This window comes from Monopterus albus, unplaced genomic scaffold, assembly GCF_001952655.1.
Source record: "Monopterus albus unplaced genomic scaffold, M_albus_1.0 scaffold213.1, whole genome shotgun sequence".
NCBI classification, from domain to species: Eukaryota; Metazoa; Chordata; class Actinopteri; order Synbranchiformes; family Synbranchidae; genus Monopterus; species Monopterus albus.
In genome coordinates, this window is record NW_018128093.1 from 640,264 (window position 1) to 663,985 (window position 23,722).

At 42.9% G+C, this 23,722-nt stretch overlaps 1 protein-coding gene across 1 annotated transcript in view; it reads right to left on the reverse strand.

The window, feature by feature from the left end:
* The window catches only part of chd6 (chromodomain helicase DNA binding protein 6), an 84,860-nt gene that overhangs the window by 59,780 nt on the left and 1,358 nt on the right, over positions 1 to 23,722 (reverse strand). Inside the window, exon 2 of the mRNA XM_020619057.1 lies at positions 10,415 to 10,464. Within this exon, the coding sequence (XP_020474713.1) occupies positions 10,415 to 10,444 (30 nt within the window). The 5' untranslated portion in view covers positions 10,445 to 10,464. The remainder of the gene's footprint in view (positions 1 to 10,414; positions 10,465 to 23,722) is intronic.

Consider the following 23,722-nt stretch of genomic DNA (forward strand, 5'->3'; position numbering starts at 1 on the left):
TGACCTTTGTCCAGGGCACCGACACAATCCCAGACCATGACAGACCCTGGACTTTGGACTTGGTGCTGCTAACAGTCTGGATGGTCCTTTTCCTCTTTGGTCCAGAGGACACGGCATCCATTCCGTCCAAAAAAAAAAAAAAAGACCTGAAATCCTGATTCCTCTGACCACAGTGCACGTTTCCACTGTGTGATGGTCCATCCCAGATGCCTCTGAGCCCAGAGCAGTCAACTTCTGGACACTTTTGACACAGGGCTTCCTTTTGGCACAGCACAGTTTTAAGCAGCATTTATGGATGTAACTACGTATTGTAGTGCCTGACACAGATGAGCCACAGTAATCCTGAGCCCACATGTTTATATTGCTTATAGAAGTGTGGCAATTCTCAATGCAGCACTGTCTGAGGGGTCGGAGAGCTCGGTCTTCCAGCTTAGGCTTGCCCCTCTGCCTTTACACACTGAAATCCCTCCACATTCCTTGAATCTTTTAATGATGTTCTGCACCGTAGAGGGTGACACATCCAAATCCCTCCCATCTTTCTTGGAGGAATGTTGTTTTTATACATTTCAATCATTTTTGCACACATACAGAATGTTGACAATCTGGTGGCCCTCATCACATCTTTGTTCTTCAAGGGCTCGGCCGTTCCTGGATGCCACTGTTGTACCAAATCATGATGCAGTCACCTGTTGACATCACCCGTTTCAAATGGAATCATCATTTCATTGTTTTACCTCATTACTGGCCCTGAAATGCAACTTTTGTTGTAATGTGTTGCAGCATCAGGATTGAAGTGAGTGTTTATTTTGAATAAAGAATAAAACTGATGAGGTATCACATCAAATAATGTGCTGCTGTGTTGTTTTCAATACAGGACACAGAGGATTTCAGTTTTGATTTTGATTTTACACACCATCCCAACCTTTTCTGATTTGTATTGGTACATCACTAAACTGTCCCCACTGTAGCTCAGAGGGACAGGCGAAGGACCTGCACCTCCAGTCGGTCACAAACCCTATTATTTTAAATAATCAGCCAATGAATGTTTGCATTTTCTTTCTTGCAGCTCTAATGACCCCGATTCCCCACAGATCAATGGCATCTCCTCACACCCATCTTCAAACAGTTCACTCTCCAGTCCTGTGTGAACTCCCTCATAACAAAGAAATGCATTTGCTCTGAGGATCAACATACTGTACTATATAGAAGCTTATTAATGTGATTAACAGTGTTGTTTTCATATTCTGTATTCACCCTCTTACTCCATGCAGATGTGATCGCTCCATTTCACAGTCATACTCTCCAGGTTCTCTGCTCACCATAGAATTTCACACATCCAGCACTTTTTAACTGTGGCAGCAGACACAGCGAGACGAGGTGCCAGAATTGGTATTGGGAGAGAAAAGAAAGCCTTCCCTGGCAGATTTTAATACCTGAGGGTTTCATTTTGTGTGCTCCAGACACATTTCAGTCACTACCAAGGTTCAACACCTGGCCCTAACAATAAATATGTCCCTTAAACAAACTCAAGTACTGTAAGCTGAAACTTCACACTTTTAGTTTGAACCATGGACTATGAGCACTGACAATAACCGACACCGATTCATTTGATTCAATAAGTCAAGTAACAGCCATTAACCAGATGTTAAGAAGAAACCACATGGGTGGTGTAATGGTCCTCAGATAATGTCAGTGCCTGTGCAGGTCGAGACGTTTCTGACGTAGAGCGTCCTGCGAAACGCTGGATCCGTTCATTCAAGAGATAACGCAAGTTCTCATTTTAATCATTCAACAGTTTAAACTGAATATTTCCATTAAAGAAATAATTAATACAAACGTGTAAAATAATTTTTTTTAGGGTGGGGGCAAATCTATTTAGGTGGGTCACTCAAATAAAAATAATATTACTTGCTGTTTTGTGGAACAAGGCAGACAACCATCCCAACCTGCTACTAAACACATCTCAGCTCCTCAGTGAAAACACAGAAGAATGTTTTGTACTGTGAAATATAGGTGTTAAACCACAATGGGACTCCCCCAGCAAACTAAAGGTTAAATAAGAAGTAAATTAATAACATGATGTTAAAACTGTGCCTACACTAAGAAGAAACCGTGCACAGAGTCTCCGAGCAACTAAAACAACCTGAGAGTTAATCCCACTCGGCCGCTCTTTGCACTTAACCCTCTACCTTACTGCAACTAAATACAACTAATTTAGGAGCAAGTGCACTGACCTTTATGCAGGTATCGTGCGCAGCTCAGACAACCCACACATCCTCAACAAGTTTGAACCTCAGTGCTGAAACCTCTGCTTATATGTCAGTTCACCTAAGATGATTCACCGACAAAGATGTTAAAATGTTTTTAATTCATTTAAAAACAACAACAACAAAACAAAACACTCTTTTCTCACCTCACTCCATGTTCACTTCCTTTGCCTCCTCGTACAGAAAAACAACTGGGCAGACAGATACAGGTAACCTAGAAGCTAAAATTAGCTGCTAAGCTAACTGGTGCTCAGTAATGACCTGAGCCTCTGCCATCCATCTCCACAACAACAGAGCAACTGGAGCCCCCCCACCCAAACACACACACACAACATCACGTCATGGTTGAATGTACTTACATGACTGACTACACAGGCACGCACACACAGTTTCTCCCTCACTCCCACGCTGACTCTGAACGGTGCTTACATGACTGAGTGCATACACGTACATGACAGACAACAGCCCCTCTTAAACACATACACACACACACACACTTCACAGCTCAGCGTGCTCACACTGATGACTATATGCATTTAAAAAAAACACACACAAACACAAGTCTCTCCTTCATGCAAACAAACTGACACACTGTCTTCACACAAACAAACGGTCTCTGAGACACACACATACACACACAACCTCTAGTGACGTGCTGCAGTGGAGCAGGCGCTGGCAGCCCAGTAAAGCCGGCAGAACACAGCTGAGGCTGCTTGCCTATGAATCAATAACACTGCCTCACAAACAAGCAACACGCAGACCCACGGTGTCTGAGTCTCCGTCACAAATATAGACCATGAGCACTGCAGTCTCATCAATGCGGACGCTTCCCTTCACAGCTACAACAGCAGCGCTTAACACTGGGCTAACACCCTCCTCACCACTGTTTGTGGCCATACCACAGGGAACACACCGTGGTCCCAGCCCGGGTTTCTACAGCTGCAACAACGCCTGGCGGTTGGAAGAAAGGACGATTTTAGAGCACAAAGTGAGGCAGCACTGACACGAGAACAGCAGGACTGTCTGCCATGTTGAATATCCAGTGTCATATCAACACAGCAGTGACACTGAACTGCACATAGAGGAATACTGGTCCTGGTCACTAAACCTGAGGTCTTGGCCAATAAAAACTATTCTGACCCCAGTGCTCTTTATTTGTACTTTATATGTTTCAATTAAAACCCCATTTACTTCACTGACTGGAATGATTCCTCAGCAATATTTATTTTCAAATGATTGTCAAATAGTTCCCAGCAAATACCAAATAGCATTTTAGCTTGAAATGCCCATCCCCACTTTGTAATGTCACATACTGTACACACAAGTACCTTGGAGTCCACCTCAACCACAAACTGGACTGGGGCAAGAATACTCTGTACCAGAAGGCTCAGAGCTGAGTGTACTCAGTCATTTAACATCTGTAGCACACTGCAGATGTTCTGCCATGCTGTGGTGGCCACTAGCCAGTGTCCTGTTTTATGCAGTGGGGTTTTGGGGCAGTAGGCTGAGAGCAACTGGTGCCAACTCATAAATCAAGTGCACCAGTTCCATCCTGAGTGTGCAGTCTGGTGGAGGGGAGAAAACGCTGCACAGACTCTTGGACTCCTGAGTATTACAGACAGTGGTAGCCATCCCTTCACAGAGCGGTTGAGGAGACCCTTTCTACCTTTTTTGTGTATACAATGTAAACATAAGCATGTTGGCACAATCATTTCCTTCAGGATGAATAAAGCGGTATCTGGTTTTATACAAACAGTATGACTGAAACGGGCTGACCCATAAACTGAAGTAGATGATCATTTAATTACAAATCTTTTTTTTTTTTCAGATTCACTGATGAACTCTTCAGTCTGAGTTTTACAGAGCCCAAGGTGACATGTTCTAATTGTTTTGCCTGAAACAGTCCAAAACGCAAAGACGATCCACATACAAAAATGGAAGAAGGCGGCAAATTTTCACAACAGAGAAGGTGGAAACACTAAATGCTGTGTGTCATTTTTAACGTATTTTTACTCGACAAGTGACGTTTAATGCGAACTGGCCGACGTGCCGGGGCTTTGGACCACTGACTGTGATGGCACCATCTTGGTCCTTCCCTCCCAGTTCCTGTCTGTCCCTACTGTCTACTCTCCAATAAAGTTTCAATCAGTGGCCAAAAACTGTTATTTGATTGATGTATATTAACCATTTAAACGCTAATCTAAGGACTCATTTACTTTAAAACACTTGAAACTAGTTCACTGTTTTTACAAACTGCTTTTTGTCCTTTTTTCCTCTCCTGTTGCAGTCCAGCGTTTCCTATGATTTAGCTTGATGACCTTTCACTGTTCTTTTATCACCTCGTAAAGCAATATACAACCTTGTTTTACAAAGTTACCATCACACTGATCAATTCTAACATAAATCTCATGGACTGCTCCGAGGAAGGCTACTTGCACAGTGAGGTGAACGATTAGGGAGCTGAAAAGAGTTTTGTTAATATTTAATCAGGAGTTAATCTTTATGTTTTTAATGTGGTTTTCAAAACAGCGGGAGCCTGAGATAAAGATATTCATGTGATACAAGCCTTGCACCTTGGACAAAAAGCACTGAGGTTAATACAGATACTAATAAGATACTGCGGCAGAAGCCCTCTCTTATGTGTTCATCTACTCATTCATGTATGATTTCTGAGAGCAAAGCTACATTCTTATTCCTGACCGAGGGGAAAAAGATGGAATGCTGGGAAGAGGAGGGAGACAGAGCGCAGACGGATGTTTCAGCTGTTTGGGTAGAAGGTCGATCAAAGTGACTGAATCCAAGCCTCAGACAGAAAACTCTTCTCTTTTCCCCGCTTTTCCTTGAAGTGCAAAAACCCTAGTTTCACACTGCACTTGCTGATCCACGGAGTGTGGAGGGAAAAATAATCACGTCAGTGTTCATCCATCACACTGTGGCACTAATTCTGCCGAGATGCGGATACATCTGGGCATTTATGTTTAATAAGTCCTGAGACAAACAGCCAATTATTCAAAATCTTATATATTTTGATAATTGAGTGAATGTTTTAGTTATCTGTCAAGAAAACCCACTTAACATTTGGAGGTTTCAGCTCAGGAAAAGTGAGCGTGTGCTGTACTTCTGCTTTGTTTCACCGTCAACTTTTGGACATGTGAAAGAGTCACTTCAGGTTCTTTGATTTGAGTGACTCCAACACGAATCTTAGTTTCTGAGCCTGAGACTTTTAAAGAAATCTGTCTTTTATTCAAATTAGGAGCTGATATATTTTCTCTCCCTCAAAAGTTTTTGAGTAACAAAAAAAAAGATTCAGATGTGTATATAATGTATAATTTACAGCCAATACTCAGCACTATTTCCAAAATACACTGATACCCTCAAAGCTGCGCAGCATGTTTTTGTCACCTTTTGCAGCTGAAGCCCTAAGAGCATCTCCAAACCTGACAGAAGCAGAAGTCAAGCACTTTTCAACTGGTTTCAAGGAGACAAGGACGGAGCAGTGGAGGGTTTTGACTGTCCAGGAGTGTCTGCCAACAGTTAAACTTTGAGATTAAAATAATAAATCAGACACCATCTCTCTTGCTCCTCCCTAAGAACAAATGTTGGACCTCCCTCTTCTACAAAATGTGTGCTCCTGTCATTCTACATCTAGAAATCTAGCACCACATCAATGTGTTGTTTATGCCAGGAGAGGATGTTCACATCATCACCATCTTGTCTTTAGTGTTGTTGTTCCTCCAGCCTTCTCTAAACAACTCCAGACAGACATCACCCTGACATTATCACGGTGTTGTTCCAAGACGTAGTGGCCTGATGAGCAGATAACGTGCTAGCCACTTGAAAAGAAGCTGAGACACCAGACAGGCCTTCACTGCATCTCATCAACTCTCCTCTCCTAACATGCTAATACAAACTGTAAACCACACTGCACACTCCTGAACCACAGGCTCAGTTATTTAAGGATGGCAGTCACTGTGCCTCTTTTGCTGAGTCTGCACCGATTCTGTCCGTGATGCGCTTTCTTATAACTCAAAACATTGTGTCTTGATGTGGCACCGTAGGGCTATAACTGTTTAAACCAAACTGTTCCCTGCTGGGATAATAAAGCTCCTGTTACTCTGGAAGTTATCAATTTGCCAGCCCTATAGTGAAGTGTAGGCTCATATCAACTCACTTCACTTGACATTATTGATTAAGGAGCTCATCCTTTTCAAGCTTCTACAAATAATTATACAGAAGTCAAACAAACACTAATTGAAATGCAGCCAACACTAAAGCTAACTACTAAAACTTGTCTGCGTCTAAATTAAGAGGAGTGGATAACCTTGATTTGATTTCACTTTAACATCAGCATATAATTAAACCACTTTTAGCAAGGAGAATGTGATTTAAGCCCTGCTCAGGCTGACAGTAGCTCTATGTAAAAACAACTATTCATTTGGATGGAGCCGGTTTGTCGGCACGGCAACGGTGACAACACTGTCTCATTCAGCAAAACAGCTGGTGAAAACTCAGGCAATCAAGTTGTTATAATTCTCCTTCTGGGCACAGTGAGCATCTATACAGAATTTTAAGGCAAATCATCCAAAGTTTGTTGAGATTTCAAAAAATAACTCTCAACCTCAAGGAAAAGTCCATACAGACAGAATGGATCATCAAAGTCTGCACAAAGGTTTATGCCAAACCATCCAATTCATAGCTAAATGCAACAAACATTTACCAACTGTTAGCTATAACTGAAAAATACATGAAATTTAACATCAAAACCACAACCATGAAAAGAGCTGGATTTAAAAAATCTGAGTTTCAACTAGTTTCATGTTTGGTTTTCTTTGTGCATGCTGTTCTCCCATAGTAAACACTGTTTATCTGTGTGTGTGTGTGTGTGCATCAGAGTGCAACACTGAAGTGTGAATGCATGAAAATCACAACTGAACCGTCTGCTATGTTATGCAAGGGCCCAGTGAATAAAAAAAATCATGTGCTCAGCTTGTACAAATGCACTGTGTTAAAGGATAAGGCCGGTTATTTTCTATATTAATAGTATTTTCAGCACCGTACAGAGACTAAAACCGACAATGAGCTGCCTCTGCTCATGGTTAATGTCTGACAGCTGCCAGTCCTGGTTTAGCGTGTTCATCTGTGCCATAGACCTCCACTGTTATACAAAAATGATTAAAAACACATCAGAGAAACACAGCGCTGCACTGGATGACATGTTTTTTCATTACAAAACCCAAAATCCAACCATGTTGCCCCAAAGGTTCTGTGTGGCCAAAATTTCCTGAAGTTAGCACAAGGCAGAGTCAAATGTGCAAGCAAAAGATCTACTGTGAGCTCGGTGCTTTGTTTACCCTCCACCAGCTACTCACGCGCCCGTCTGGGGCTTGCCAGTGAAGAAACTTGTCACCCGGTGCAGTGTTTCGCTGAGGTGTTTTTGATCATTTCTGAACAATGGAGGTTTATGACACAGATGAGCAAGCTGATCCAGGACTGACACACTGATGGACATTAGCCGTGAGTAGAGGCATGTCACTGTCGGTTTTAGTCTCTGTATGGAGAGTCCCGAAAATACTATTAATATAGAAAATGAGCAGCCTTGTCCTTTAAAGGAGAATCTGCATTAGAAAAGTGTGTCCGTCTGGAGCAGCCGTGTGGGTTTTACTCCCGTCTGCTACACAAACACACGAGGAAGGTTTGGGAAGACATTCATTTTCAACTTGGTTGTATTACTGCCTAACTTTTTTCCTCATGTCAGAATGTTCTAGAAGTCTTGACTCGTGTTGATAAAACCAGTTGGTGTCCATGTTTATTTCATGTAGCTGTTGATGAGCAGCCACCAGGAAATAGGATTCTTGATTAGAAGTGTTAAACTCATTTAGAGAAATCTGATTTAAAAAAAAAAATCCAATAATAAAATGGCAACAGCACCAAATAGTGATAACAAGTGACATATCATGTTCTGCTGCTGTGGCAGTGCTAGCTCGCTGTCGCTGCACTGTGGAGCTGAGAGACTGCTGTGTCACCTCGCATTAACAAAACTCTGACTCACTCTGCTCAGCTTGACTCGTTAATATTACAAACAGCAAGCAATCATCCAAATGCAGCAAGGAAGAATAAAATAAGTGGAACCATTCTACTACACCAAGTGTGAGCATTTTCAGGTGGAGACCTGTTGGATGGATGAGAGGAACAATGCTCCAGAGCAACACATGAATGAATTATATAGCCCGCAACTCAAGACTTTCTGTACTGTTACACACTTTGATGGCTGACATGTTGATACTATGGACACTTTGATGATGACAACATTTTATACCAAGTGGCACCAATTCAGACACATCATTCTGCATCATCACTGCCAGGTGTACTGGCACATAATTTGTTTGAGGACTTTCAGTCAGGTTTTAGAGTCCATCAAAGTACAGAAACTGCATTGGTGAAAGTCACCAACGATCTCCTCCTAGCCTGGGACAAAGGACTCGTCTCCATACTTGTCCTCTTAGATCTCACTGCTGCTTTTGACACCACTGATCACAGCATCTTGCTGCAGAGACTTGAACATGTTATTGGGATTAAAGGAACTGCGCTAAGTTGGTTCAAATCTTATTTATCAGAAAGATTTCAATTTGTTCATGTTAATGATGACCTTTAAGATTAGACTTAAGACGTTCCTTTTTGATAAAGCTTATAGTTAGGGCTGGATCAGGTGACCCTGAGCCTTCCCTTAGTTATGCTGCTATAGGCCTAAGCTGCTGGGGGGGCATGATGCTTTGAGTTTCTCTCCTCTCCATCTATATGCCACATTACACATCACTAACTTTGTGTCTCCTCTCTCCCGTAGTGTGTCCTCTCTCTCTCTCCCTGTACCTTTCTACAGGTTGCCCTGGCCCTGGAGCTCTACGTCTCTGACGAGCAGTCACCAGCCACATCAACCTGCCCAGTGTTTGATTGTTTGTTGTGTCTTGTTGCTTTTCTTCTTTTGTCTCTCCTCTATCCACTCACCCCAACCAGTCGAGGCAGAAGGCCGCCCACTAAGAGCCAGGGTCTGTCAGAGGTTTCTTCAGTTAAAGGGAGTTTTTCCTCCCTGCTGCTCAGGGGGGTTTGTTTTGGGTTTTTCCTCTATAATAATATTAATAGTACGCTCTAGACTTTACAAAGTGTCCTCAGTTGACTTTTGTTGTGATTTGGTGTTATACAAATAAAATTGAAATAATCTACAGGTCCATCAAAGACAAGACAGTGCAATGTGGGCAGAACATTTGCACACAGTTTGAACATTACATTTGTTTTATTGTGGGAATTTCTGAGTGCTGTCAAACAAAAAGGTGAGAAGTAAACAGACACGTCCAGACAGCTGAAAAGATGGGAAGTTGAATTTGGAAACAAACGCCTATCATCAGATTGTGCCGCTTAACGTTAGTGTTAGCTTTACTGACTGGCTCTATACCCACAGGTCAAACCATCAGCATCAAACCAGCACGTTGAGCACATGTCCTCACATTCATCTATACCCACACAACAGGCTCCTATGAGAACACGGCTTCTTTTGTATAAGAATGGAGACACCTCTAAGAAAATGTTCCTAACAGAAGGACTACAAATACGCAGTAGCAGAATATTTTAAAATATTTCAGAGTACAGAAAAGGCTCAACTTTTAGGGTGGAGTTCACATTGCTTTCACAGACACACACACACACAGGACAAACAGGTTGCGGATGGTAGTGCAGAGAATAAGGAGCAGAACATAATCCTGCGAGCTATCAAAGCAGGATGCTAGAGGCCATATCACAACTTGAACAATCACAATATTAATTTTCTAACCCATAAATGCTGGACAGGAAGTGCAGCAGCTCTCTCCATAGGTGCAATGTTGAACTTAACCTTAGGTGTGAGAGCCCTGTGTTACTCCAGTGCTCACAACAGACCTGACAGCATTTGTCTCATCGGTGTCCTATACTGCAGGCGCCTCCATTCAGTAACACCAACATACGACACAGTCACCCCGTGATACGGTTATACACTGATTGCTCTGATGATTGCTGCTAAAAAATCTGTTTTCTTTAGTATCAAAGTTGCTGTGTCCATGAAGGTTGTTATAAATGACCTACTTTTCTAATGTGCATGTGAGTGTGACTACAATACAAACCTGCTGCTTGTCCTTCTTGTGTATTTTCATCTTCTATCTCTTCACTGCATCTGGTAACAGAAAAGGACAATTCATATTACAACCAGAAATGCACGCTAAAAGAACAACACTGAAAACGTACTATGCCCCGCCCACCCAAGAACAATACAGCCATGCAAGCTGCGAGTTGTTCTGTAAATCTGAAATACAAAAAATTAAGGTGATTTAACGTAGTCCTACTTCGTACTTCTCAATAAATACCCACAAATAAACACTGAAAACACTAAAAGAAAGAATGCACAGTACATTTTCCAGATGCAAGCCACAATTTTCAATTAGAAATATTTTTCCACAACTTCCAACAATTCAGTTACACACATTCAGTCCTGGGACCATTCGAGAACATTCAGTGGTACAGCTACAGCACTAATGACACGTCAGTGCAGTACAGACAATACGTTTCACCGACTCCCCTCTCAACTACTGCCAATCAAGGTCACAGCTAAAAAAAGAAAATATGGCTCTAAAGGACAAAACTGGTGTCTGACCAGCCAAAGAGCAGGAATATGAGATTCAACAGTTTTATTTATTGTCCCGTTGTTTCAGTGTGGATGGAGAATATCTGAGACTGACAGCAACACCCCAGGGAGGTACAGAGATAGGAGCAAACCAAAAAGGGGTCTGGGGGAAAACAACTGAAGGGTGTCAGGGTTCTGCAAAGTTCTGAAAGCAGGTAGACACTGGCAGACTACACACACACAGCACTGCCATTCATAGCGCCTGTAGAAGACGATAAAAACATACCAGCGTTGGTGTAAAATCTACTGACATGTAGGCTGCACTTTCAAAGGTGCTGACAAGATCTAACTGACTTACTAAGAGGGTACAAATACTAATTTGTGTCTGGATGGTGTAACAGACAGGTAACACTAATAAATCACCAGCTCAAGGATGCAGCAAGTGTTTTTAACACGCTTTATGTTCAACAAACTCTCCAATGACACTGATGCTTTTCAGCAGGGCCTTTATTAACCTGGTATCTGCAGGGAAAATGAAAACAGAAGGTGTTCTAATAACTAACATCTCCCCATCACCACATTAGAGAAGCATCTGATAACCAGAGCTGCAAACCACAAAAACAAAGTTATACAGATCTCAGCAACCTGGAAACTTCCAACGCATGACACAATGCATGACAAGAACCAGTTCAAGACGCAGTGCTTAACTCAAAACAGAGCCCAAGTTCAGCTTGTGATTCAGCACTGAAACAGCAGATCTTCACTTATCTGCACTGACTGCACTTCAGAAATCCATCCATCCATTATTATCTATACAGCTTATTCCTGAATGGGGTTGCGGGGGGTTGAAGCCAATCCCAGCTCACACTGGGCGAGAGGTGGGGTCCACCATGGACAGGTCGCCTGTCTATCACAGGGCTGACATGTACAGTGCCTTGCGAAAGTATTCGGCCCCCTTGAACTTTGCGACCTTTTGCCACATTTCAGGCTTCAAACATAAAGATATAAAACTGTAATTTTTTGTGAAGAATCAACAACAAGTGGGACACAATCATGAAGTGGAACGAAATTTATTGGATATGTCAAACTTTTTTAACAAATAAAAAAACTGAAAAATTGGGCGTGCAAAATTATTCAACCCCCTTAAGTTAATACGTTGTAGCGCCACCTTTTGCTGCGATTACAGCTGTAAGTCACTTGGGGTATGTCTCTATCAGTTTTGCACATCGAGAGACTGAAATTTTTGCCCATGCCTCCTTGCAAAACAGCTCGAGCTCAGTGAGGTTGGATGGAGAGCGTTTGTGAACAGCAGTTTTCCACAGATTCTCGATTGGATTCAGGTCTGGACTTTGACTTGGCCATTCTAACACCTGGATATGTTTATTTGTGAACCATTCCATTGTAGATTTTGCTTTATGTTTTGGATCATTGTCTTGTTGGAAGACAAATCTCCGTCCCAGTCTCAGGTCTTTTGCAGACTCCATCAGGTTTCCTTCCAGAATGGTCCTGTATTTGGCTCCATCCATCTTCCCATCAAGTTTAACCATCTTCCCTGTCCCTGCTGAAGAAAAGCAGGCCCAAACAATGATGCTGCCACCACCATGTTTGACAGTGGGGATGGTGTGTTCAGGGTGATGAGCTGTGTTGCTTTTACGCCAAACATAACGTTTTGCATTGTTGCCAAAAAGTTCGATTTTGGTTTCATCTGACCAGAGCACCTTCTTCCACATGTTTGGTGCGTCTCCCAGGTGGCTTGTGGCAAACTTTAAACGACACTTTTTATGGATATCTTTAAGAAATGGCTTTCTTCTTGCCACTCTTCCATAAAGGCCAGATTTGTGCAGTATACGACTGATTGTTGTCCTATGGACAGAGTCTCCCACCTCAGCTGTAGATCTCTGCAGTTCATCCAGAGTGATCATGGGCCTCTTGGCTGCATCTCTGATCAGTCTTCTCCTTGTATGAGCTGAAAGTTTAGAGGGACGGCCAGGTCTTGGTAGATTTGCAGTGGTCTGATACTCCTTCCATTTCAATATTATCACTTGCACAGTGCTCCTTGGGATGTTTAAAGCTTGGGAAATCTTTTTGTATCCAAATCCGGCTTTAAACTTCTCCACAACAGTATCTCGGACCTGCCTGGTGTGTTCCTTGTTCTTCATGATGCTCTCTGCGCTTTAAACAGACCTCTGAGACTATCACAGTGCAGGTGCATTTATACGGAGACTTGATTACACACAGGTGGATTCTATTTATCATCATTAGTCATTTAGGTCAACATTGGATCATTCAGAGATCCTCACTGAACTTCTGGAGAGAGTTTGCTGCACTGAAAGTAAAGGGGCTGAATAATTTTGCACGCCCAATTATTCAGTTTTTTATTTGTTAAAAAAGTTTGAAATATCCAATAAATTTCGTTCCACTTCATGATTGTGTCCCACTTGTTGTTGATTCTTCACAAAAAAATACAGTTTTATATCTTTATGTTTGAGGCCTGAAATGTGGCAAAAGGTCGCAAAGTTCAAGGGGGCCGAATACTTTCGCAAGGCACTGTAGACAAACAACCATACACACACTCACACTCACTCCTACAGGCAAGTTAGAGTCACCAGTCAACCTAAGCTGAGTGTCTTTGGGCTGCAGGAGGAAGCTGGAGAGAACCTACGCAGACACAGGCAGAACATGCTGACTCCACACAGAAAGGCCCAGGGTGTGTGAGGCGACAACGCTAACCACTGTTCCACTGTGCCACTGCGCTTCAGGAGTCCAAGACAGGAATCTGATGATTAATCACTGGACATCCTTGATACCAACAGCTGGGATCGGTACAGGAGCAGATCTTTAGTGGTGCCACAGTAATTATTCTGCTGAAATACTTCTGGCTTTTTGTTTCCACACTGACAATCAAAAGGGACGGCTTGCGTTTCTTAACTTTAGACAAAGCTGCTGGGGTTGGTTTTCAAGCTATGACAAAGCAAAGAAACACTAAAAATGAATAACTTCAAAATAACCTGAACAGAATGTTTGCCAGGGAGGTGGACGGGATCAAATGTAACAGAATTCATTCAGCTCCATGTCTCTGTAACAGCATCACTGCAAGTCATTCAAAATCTACACAAGTATACACAGTGTGTGTCGTGTTCTCTCTTATCAAAATATATGGTTCTCTTTCCTGATGGAGATGAATGAGTTGCCATTACATGTGTCAACCAGCAGCCTCAGTCCACCTCAGTGATTATTTTCAGCTCTAAGGAAACACCATGCTGCAACAAACACCATTTTAACTATTGATGAAGCTGCAGATTATTTTCACAATTAATTGTTTGGTCTACAGAATGTCAGAAAATAATAAAGAACTACATTTCCTAAAGCCAAAATGGTTTATGCAGCCAACTGTCTGAAACAAAAGATGTCCAGTTTACTGATGACAAAGAAAATGAGTAAAGTCTGAGAAGCTGACACGACGCAATTATTATTTTTACCTGAAAAAATGTGTTTATCCAATAATCAGTTATAAGATAAATCAGTGAATCAACTACTAGGTCCAGCTCTGCTCACCTCTCTGTTCAAATGTTCTTCACTTTTATAGCTGGTGGTAAAGAAGACTTGAAACAAAAAAGATGAGGGTTCACATGAGGACAAGGTTCATCCAACCCAGGATGTTGACGTACTACGTCACACATGTACCTCACCCCTCTGGAGCACTAGGATACCCACGGCCGCTGACAAAGCTCCACAGTGTAGGACCTAAGGGTTTCCCGCAAGTACAAAGTATTATTGATGTACCATACAAGCCAACACAAAGCTTTAATGTCCAGTCTTTTCAAAATTCAATTCCAGCACTGTGTCAGAGTTCACACCTTACCCCAAACATAGTGAGGACAGGTCTGTCTGTCATTTACACGCCTTAATCCTTCCATTGTAAGCTTCTGTACACCAGGGACCAGAATTACAGCCTCACTGTATGTCCATCCACACTCATATGTGGTGGAGACTTTGAAGGCATTTAATAAAAGATCCATCCAACAACATAGCACTAACTGGCATGTGAACTATTAATTAAAAATCGATGTTGTATTGATTTTTAATTAATAGTTCACACGGCAGTTAGTGCTATGTTGTTGGATGTTACAGGACCTGTGACAAATGCAGATCCCTTTTTTTAACAGGAGATTTTATGCATATGGTGATGTTTTCCTTGTTTTTATAAAAAACAATCTATATCACCTTATTTACAGTACCGCAATATATCAACTCGTAATCCCTGTATCGTGATACGCGTCGTATCGCCAGATTCTTGCCAATGCACAGCCCTACTGACTAGCCATATGACAAACTGCAGGTTCCTACAGACATGAAAATAAATTTAAAACACATTGTGTCTTTTCATTCGCTCATTATTTTAACCTGATCATCTGCTTCAACACATTTCTCCTGGAAAGCTGAAGCAGAGTTCAAACAGGCGACATCTACAGCAGGTCACAGCTTCACTGTGCTTCATGGAAAGAGCAGGTAGTGCTCATATTTTGTACAGTCGGTACATGACATTCAGCTAATGGCCCTTGCAGTACTTAACACATGGTTGATAAAATGGCATCTGTGGTACGCCGCTCTGCAGCAGCAGTCACACTCGGGCACTCACCACCTGTCTCACTCAGGAATAACTGCAGCACCTGAACAGAAATTCAGACCAGACTCATGACTGTCACCTTTAATAGCGTAACACTTAATCCTTCCCGCAAAGTGTGTAGATTCTGTCAACAAAGTGATTTAATTGCAAGTGAGGAAGCCAGTCTCTCTGTGCTCATTTGTTTTCTATTACGCACATGTCTCAAGCACAAGGGGTGCAAATACCACAGAGGAGTGGGGCAGAAATACTTGAAAATGTTTTTGTCCTCAGTAGCAATTTAGGTACTTGTATAATGAATCTCTGCTTCATCACCAATTGGGATTGTAGTTCACAGGATTTCCCTTATCAATAAAAAAATATCCTATTTAATATCCTGACTGGTGTTAAACTTAAAGCCAGTTCATAATAGCTTGAACTCTTGCAAAGTAAACATTGGGCTTCCAGCAGGTTTGGTCTGAGAAATCTCAAACAGGAAGTGAGTTGGTACTTCTAACATCAGCATTTTATTTAAATTTTAAAAAACTGTTATTGGCATGACAGGTGATACAAAGGGCACCATTGAGACAACGGCAACTCGACTCAAATCCAAAGCTGAAGCCATCACATTCCCGCCCACGCTGCCGGACTGACAGGTGATCTGTGTGAAATGCAGTCCACAATCACTGCACAGCAATCAATCCATTAGAGCATGTACTAGGTATAAGCAAATTGATATTGGATTAGCATTTGTTGGATATGTGTAAAATTATGTGTGTTGACATATCAACTGCCTTTACATGCTTGAAAGAATAAATCAAATCAAATCAAATCAAATCAATGCACACCCACTGGCTGAAACAAGCTGATCCACCCGATCAGCTGGGGTATCTGGGCCCCTCCCGGGCCCGCCGAGGCCCACCACTACCAACACTGAGTAGGTTCTCGCCTCTGTCCGACACATCTCGTCGATGGGATGGGGTCAAAGTGAACCAGTGTGAAAACAGGACAACACAACATCATACCGTCAACATTCGTCTCCTGTTGCCATAGGGACACTAACTGACTTTGTGCAATTTGCCAGTGAATCTGTTTGTGCATGTTGTATAGCATATTTTTAAAATTAAGTGATTCTCAACCACAGATTTATTTCCTATTATCTGTGAGCTTGAGAGGCAACTGTTAAAACATATAGGCACAAACACTTCATTATATGAGCTTGTTGACACAAGTCACTGTTAATGGAATGGACAGCGCATGTGAAATGTTAACATGGGGTGCAGACAGCAATCTATATTTATTATAGTTTAATGACATAGCCCACCCTCCAGCTTCTGCAGATGTGACAACAGGTGAGCCAGCACAACAGCTCCTCCTCACCAACATTACAAGTAACTAACAGTGAGAGACGTGGCAGCAGATTTACTTTTACATCCCAGTGGCCTCACTATGATTATGGAAGACAAAAAAATATAAGAAAAGGGAAACAGCAAGGTAAAGAAGGTGTGGACTTCATGTACTCCTTGAAAACTCACAGAAAATAGCAGCAGTTACATTTAAGCAAGAAAAAAAACGGCATGTGGAAGCTTTTTTCAGGGTTTGTGCCGACTTGTCTCATCCCTGCACACCTGTCACCTCTGAATGTTGATGCAAGAGCATGCTGTTCTCAGAAATGAAGCAGCCGTCTGCTGCTCACTCATTTTGCAGCCTTATGTGGCAGAACTCACTCACACACGCTTCAGACACAGGAACTCATTTCTCCAGTGGCTAAACAGAAGCATTTCACCTGTGACACACACCTTTGAACACAGAGGTGATTTAGTGATGCATTTGTCATATGAAACATACAGTGATACCTCAAAATGTCTAGTGTAGTACAGAAATAATTGCAACCACTTCACCCTCTACTTTACGATTAGAGCTAAATTGATTAGCCCATTAATCAGTTAGTTACTCAATCTTTTAAAGTCATTTGATTGCGGCTTTTCAAATGTGAGGATTTTCTCCTGTTCTGTGTTTTATCACCTGAACATCTGAGTTGCTGGTTAAACAAAAATAAGCCTGCTGCAAACTTCTTCTTTGACTTCTTAGACTGTGACAGGCATTTCTCACTGTGATGATGATCTGATTGACCTGTTTATCCCCAGAATGTCAGACACTAGGAAAACATCCCACTGTGACTCTCCAGAGCCAAAGGTGGCGTCTCCACACGTCTCGTTGTGTCCAACCAGCAGATCCACAGAGACTCAGCTGATTCTCATGTCTGACAAAGAAAAGCATCAGCTCCTCACATTAAAGAAGGTGGAACCAGAACATGTCGGTGACTGTTGCTTCTAAATAGCTGAGGTTCATTTTCTACCAGTGAACTGACTCATGGCTGCAGCTCTAGGTCACTGAATGGCTTCATGAGGACGACAGTGGGTTGGACACAGTGGGTCGGACACAGTGAGGGGATCTTGTTTGGAAGGAGGAGGAGACCTGACCTTACTTTTGGAGACACGGCCCTGACGAGGTTCTGCTGGGCCACTGGGTGCCTTCATTTGTAACCCAGCTGTATTTAGATATAGTCGTTTTTGTTGTTTTTACACTGTAAATATACTATTTACATGATTTAGTGTCATAACCCAAAAAGGTGGGTGCTCCAGCAGACTCTACTCAGCAGCCACAGACAGAAAATGCTTCCTGGCCGTCTCAGTGATGACAACCGGGCTCTTTTCAGTGACCTTATTCCCTCCACTCAGCCACTTGTCCTTGCATAAAAAAGACCAGAAGAGCCGAACTGTTGCTGTGCCTGAGAATCATCAGGAGACGACTTACTGTTGAGGGATGAGGAAGAGCAGCCAGCTGTGCTAAATCAGAACCAAATTCAGCCATTTCCCCAAAACGGAACAGCTCTTCCTCGCTCCATCCCTGCTTCAGCTTTGCGCTGTTCCCGTGAGGCAACGAGCAAAGGAGCGGACAGTTTTTCAGAGACACCCTGACCTGGGTTACAACACAGCGAGACTCAGTTTTGTCAGATTAATTAGAGAAATCACTTATCTCCAGATCTCAACCTCTGCAGCATCTCCTGATGACACAGTTTCTCTTCTTCCCTCATGTCGAGTATCCGCCTGACCTATTCTGCTGCTTGACAACCATGAAATTGACATATTTTCACTTCTGTGTGCTATATTTAAGACCACAACTAAATCCTCCAGCTTTTTCTGTTCACTGAAGCACATCAGCAGCCTACAGTAAAACCACTGCCTCGCTTTTCAGAGCAACACTTGAAGTTTACAGTGAAGGTACACGTCTGTATACAGAACTATGACGTCGCACAGAGGGCAGCTGTAGTTAGCACCTCGCCACTTAACCTCCCTCACATCTAAAGGAATCAACTAATGACAATTTTAATTCCAGATGAATAATTCAGTCTCAAATTTTTTTGGCAAGTTATCTAAAATATTTCAGATTTCAGAGAATAGTGATGATTTAAAACAAAAATCATTTAGAGCAGGAAGGCTTTCTTTTTCTTAAAAATTAAATAACTTAATTAATTTTTTGAGAGCCATCACCCAATCAATTGATTTCCTAGCCAATGATCTGTTCACATTTCCTTCCATCCATCTATTATCTACACCGTTTATCCTGAAGAGGGCCGTGGGGGGGTGGGGACTGGAGCCAACATTTTTCATCTGAAATCTTAATTTAAAGTACATATAATTCACCTAACAAATCGCTGACTTGATGAAGCCTAATGACAGAAGATGTGTCCGACAGAACTCCATCCATCCATCCATCCATTTTCCTCCGCTTATCCGGGACCGGGTCACGGGGGCAGCAGTCTAAGCAAAGATGCCCAGACTTCCCTCTCTCCAGACACTTCCTCCAGCTCCTCCGGGGGCATGCCGAGGCGTTCCCAGGCCAGCCGAGAGACATAGTCCCTCCAGCGTGTCCTGGGTCTTCCCCGGGGCCTCCTCCCGGTGGGACATGCCCGGAACACCTCCCTAGGAAGGCGCCCAGGAGGCATCCGAAACAGATGCCCGAGCCACCTCAGCTGGCTCCTCTCGATGTGGAGGAGCAGCGGTTTTACTCTGAGCTCCTCCCGGGTGACCGAGCTCCTCACCCTATCTCTTAGAGAACTCCGTTCATTCGGGAGCCAACCTCCACTAGTGCTCTGCTTGTATTACAACAGAGCTATATCAGGCAGTTATGGAAAAGCTTTTCCAAAAACAGGTTTTACCATGTCACCATAATGTTTATAGTAGTGCCTGAACCACCTCACTTGTTTCTCCTGGTAGAAAACGTCAAACCTTGCACACTGGTTGACTGAAACAAGCTGTGTGTGAACATACAGTTCACCTGTCGCCGCTGACACCAAACCTCCGACTCTCTAATGAAAGGATGGCGCCTACTGTACAAGGGAAAGCATGATGAGCGTCACCACACACAAACCTGTTCTTATGTCTACACAGCATGTTCAATGTGTTGCTGAAAACTGCCATGTAAACACAGTTTGCAATTATTATTTGAACTTTGGCAGCTTCACTTGGGAACAACATATCACTAAGACAACGATCGCAGTGACTTTCAGAGAGCAGCTGTTTGATTTATGGTTGACACAAAAGTTTTACTGAATACAAAACCAGTGACATAGGCTTCCCTTACACCTGTAAAGCCCTGCCATGAGAGGAACATAGGTGTTTCATAGCATCATAACTCATTGACTATACACATGACCTCAATCCCAAATCCATACTTCATACTAGCTATAAACAGGTTTTGAGCACATACTGTGTTCACACAGAAAAGTGACTAAATAAAGCACAAAAGCCTTGATTTTTCCACTTGATTTTGTTGATATACACTATTCTCCTACAATGAAGCAGAGGGAGGAAATGAAGCAGCTAATCACAGCTGCAAAGGATTATGACTGTGTAATGTTGCGTCTTTAAAAGGCAAATGCTGCTATTTTTCTCTAAAATGTCAAACATTTCTTTGGTGGGCAACTGTCGCCTCCTTTACAATGTGCACACTGCTTCTGCGGTGTAAAGAGCCCTGTATGTTGATGTCCATATCATCTGTGACCATGTTGATAGTGAAACAGGTGGTGCTCATTTCACTGCAGCACATGCACAGTCTCACCCTTTGGAGTTCATCAACAAACGCTTATCTGTAATAAATGAAGCGGATACACACTGAGCAGCCACTTTATTAGAAACACCTATAGAATCTAATGCAATCCAATACAACAGAGCAGCCATAAATTCTACCTTTATAAAGACAATGTTCAGTTGGACTGGACTTCATCCGAATGTTGTGTCCACACAGTGTAAATATCAGACAGATTAGAAAGACCACTATCAATGACCTGAACACCTCTCTGACACCAACTACATAAAGTGAACATTGTAGTCTTTATAAATGTAGAATTTGTTCCAGATCTGTTTTACAGTACTGCTTTAATAGGTGTACCTAATAAAGTGGCCAGGAAGTGCTGTCCTGATTTACTGTCAAACACTACACTGATTCAAAGGGTGTGAGCAAAGTTATTCCACTTCTAATGCAGAAGTCCTGAAACACTTGAGGTAGAATAAACGCAAACACCTCAGAGCTTCTGCTTCTCAACAACAGGTGGATTCTTTGAAAGCCTCCTCTGTGAGATGCCGAGTGGCTCCTGAAATTACTATTTCATCTTTAATGAAGTGACGTTATTGTATTATAACAAAAATAAGTAGTCTGCACCCCTTAATTATCATGTTGGCTTTTAGAAACACAGAGAAAGTTGTCTTTGAGCTCTAAAGGGATTATTAACTGTCAAACAGAAACAGAATGAACAAGCACTGCTACAAAAAAACACACTTATTGTTACTAAACAGTTTATCGGCAGAGTAAAGGTGTGCTCTAACAGAAAGGCCACATGTCCAAAACCAGCTGGTCTCCAACTCTGTGCTGGCTCTCTGATCTCACTGTTTTCTCTACAAACAGCAGCTGGAAACATCTGCTGTCATGGATTTATCCTGCCTCAGTGTGAACACAGCACTGCAGATGATTCTGTTACTCACATTTGCCTCGTGTAATAAAGTAGAACTAACTGTGTGCGTAAATGCTCTTGCCTCCTCGCCCATGCAACTTCTTCTAGTGACATAGTCAAAGTGCAGCAGCGGTTCTGCAAGGAGGCAGCAAAAAGTTTAGGCTAATACAATGGGTGATAAAGTAGGCAGAGAGGCATGTTCAGATTAACAGCCCATAGTAGGCTGCATATGTTTTGGCTGTGGGAGGAAAGAACATCCAAACACAACAAGACCAAAGCAAAGACAGAGCTTCACCCTGCGAGGTGTAAAACCGCTGGGCCACCAGGCTTCCTTGTATGACACCAGTGTCATCCTGAAACCACCCACGCAGAACGAGACTCGAACCAGCAACCCAGAGAAAAGCACTACTACCAGACCAGACAGAGAACAAGAAATGAAACACAGTTCCAGTCCAAACTGTACATTTGCTACCAAATACAGAAACTGTGGACAGGAATTCTCCAAGTTTCACTAAATTAAGTTTAGGACACCAGATATAATGGTGTCTCATTCCAATTATAATATATTCCAATAATTATTTATATTTACGCCATAGTTTTGTCAGCATCTCCCAGCAGTACATAACAATAGAAAGTCACTTTAGGCTTTTCCTGTTTAGGGGTCGTCACACTGTCGACTGGCATGTTGACATTTGACACGTGTTTTACGCCGGATGCCCTTCCTGACGCAACCCTGACTCGAACCCGGGGCGCAGCGGCGACAGCGCAATAATTAACAATTATATAATTACAAAATTATATAATCAATCATTATTCAGGACCTGGTTAAGCAGCAGAAAATGGATGAACGCTGGTTGGATGGATTCATAACAAAATAACATATGGAGTTTACAGGTTAGAGGTCTGGAACTGTAGTATTGGGCAGTTTTGAAGCAGTTTGTGCTGAAATCAGATACAAAAACAGCCCAGCACCATCCTGACAGGCAGGGACCAAACGTCCTCTTGTCATGCTGGCTGCAAATTCCTGACACTAAAATCTGGATATAACGGGAAAACCTATTCAGCTTTAAGGGATTTCACTCACGTGTTACACAGGTATCACTAAAGTCAGAGTGCTGTATAATGGGTTTGCTACTGGCACCCTTTGTCTGTTGCCCAAGGGTGTTACACCTGGCCAGGTAAAAGCGTGTGGATGGACGGACAGCACAATCACTTCATGATTCAGTGTAGCTTATCTTGTATGACTCATATGCCTGCGCACACACACCTGGCTGCTATACCTACAAATCTTTCAAAAAGCTAACAGGCTAACAACCTAGCTTACACCTCTTTGAGGTTTTGGCTATAATGAACGCTAGCAGACGCAGGGGCTAACACGCTGCTAGCTTGAATGTTGCAAGCCGCGGGATTGCCACAAGTTGGGAGAGCTAGCTAGGAGGAAAATAGAAGTTCCCGGCGAGCAAAACGGCGACTTGGGATGAAAAGCACAAAACACACGCCGGCAGGGAAAATGAGACATTATGCCCTGTTTCATGTTAGCATCCGCAGCTAACGAGCTAGCTTTCTCCGCTAGCTGTGTAATGTCACTGCATCGCTGTTGTAAATACATTATAACAGCCCTCTCCTTACACGTGTGGACAGCCTCTAAAACTCCTTCTCGGGCACATCTCTCCACCGAAAAACCCTCCACGGCGGACTGCTCACCTGCTCCGGACACCGGACACACGCTCTCACCGGCGAGACATCACCCCGGTTAGCCCGAAAAACACTGGCGCTTTTTATTTCCAAGGACACAAAATCGCCATGACAGTTTAGAAAAATGCATAAAAATTAGCAGGCGGGGGAGGGAGGGGAGAGAGGCCAGAGAGATGGGGAGGGGAGGGGAGAGGAGAGGAGAGGAGAGGGAGGGAGGAGAGGGGAGGAAGGGAGGGAGGGAGGGAGGAGGAGCGGAGCGCAGCGCAGCAGGGCAATATCCAGTTAATCCACATAAAGCTAGCAGCTTCGTGGAGTTCATTCAGTCTGGATGCGGGAGTCCTGCACTGCTTTTCCGCTACAGTCCAGTCCACACACCTCTGTTTCCTTCACGCATCCACAACGACAGACCGCATCTAAAAGTTAAAGGGCGCTTCTTACCTAAAATGGCCACTGCAGCAGCCAAAACACAAACAGCTTTTTATTTGGTGGAAGTTTAGCAG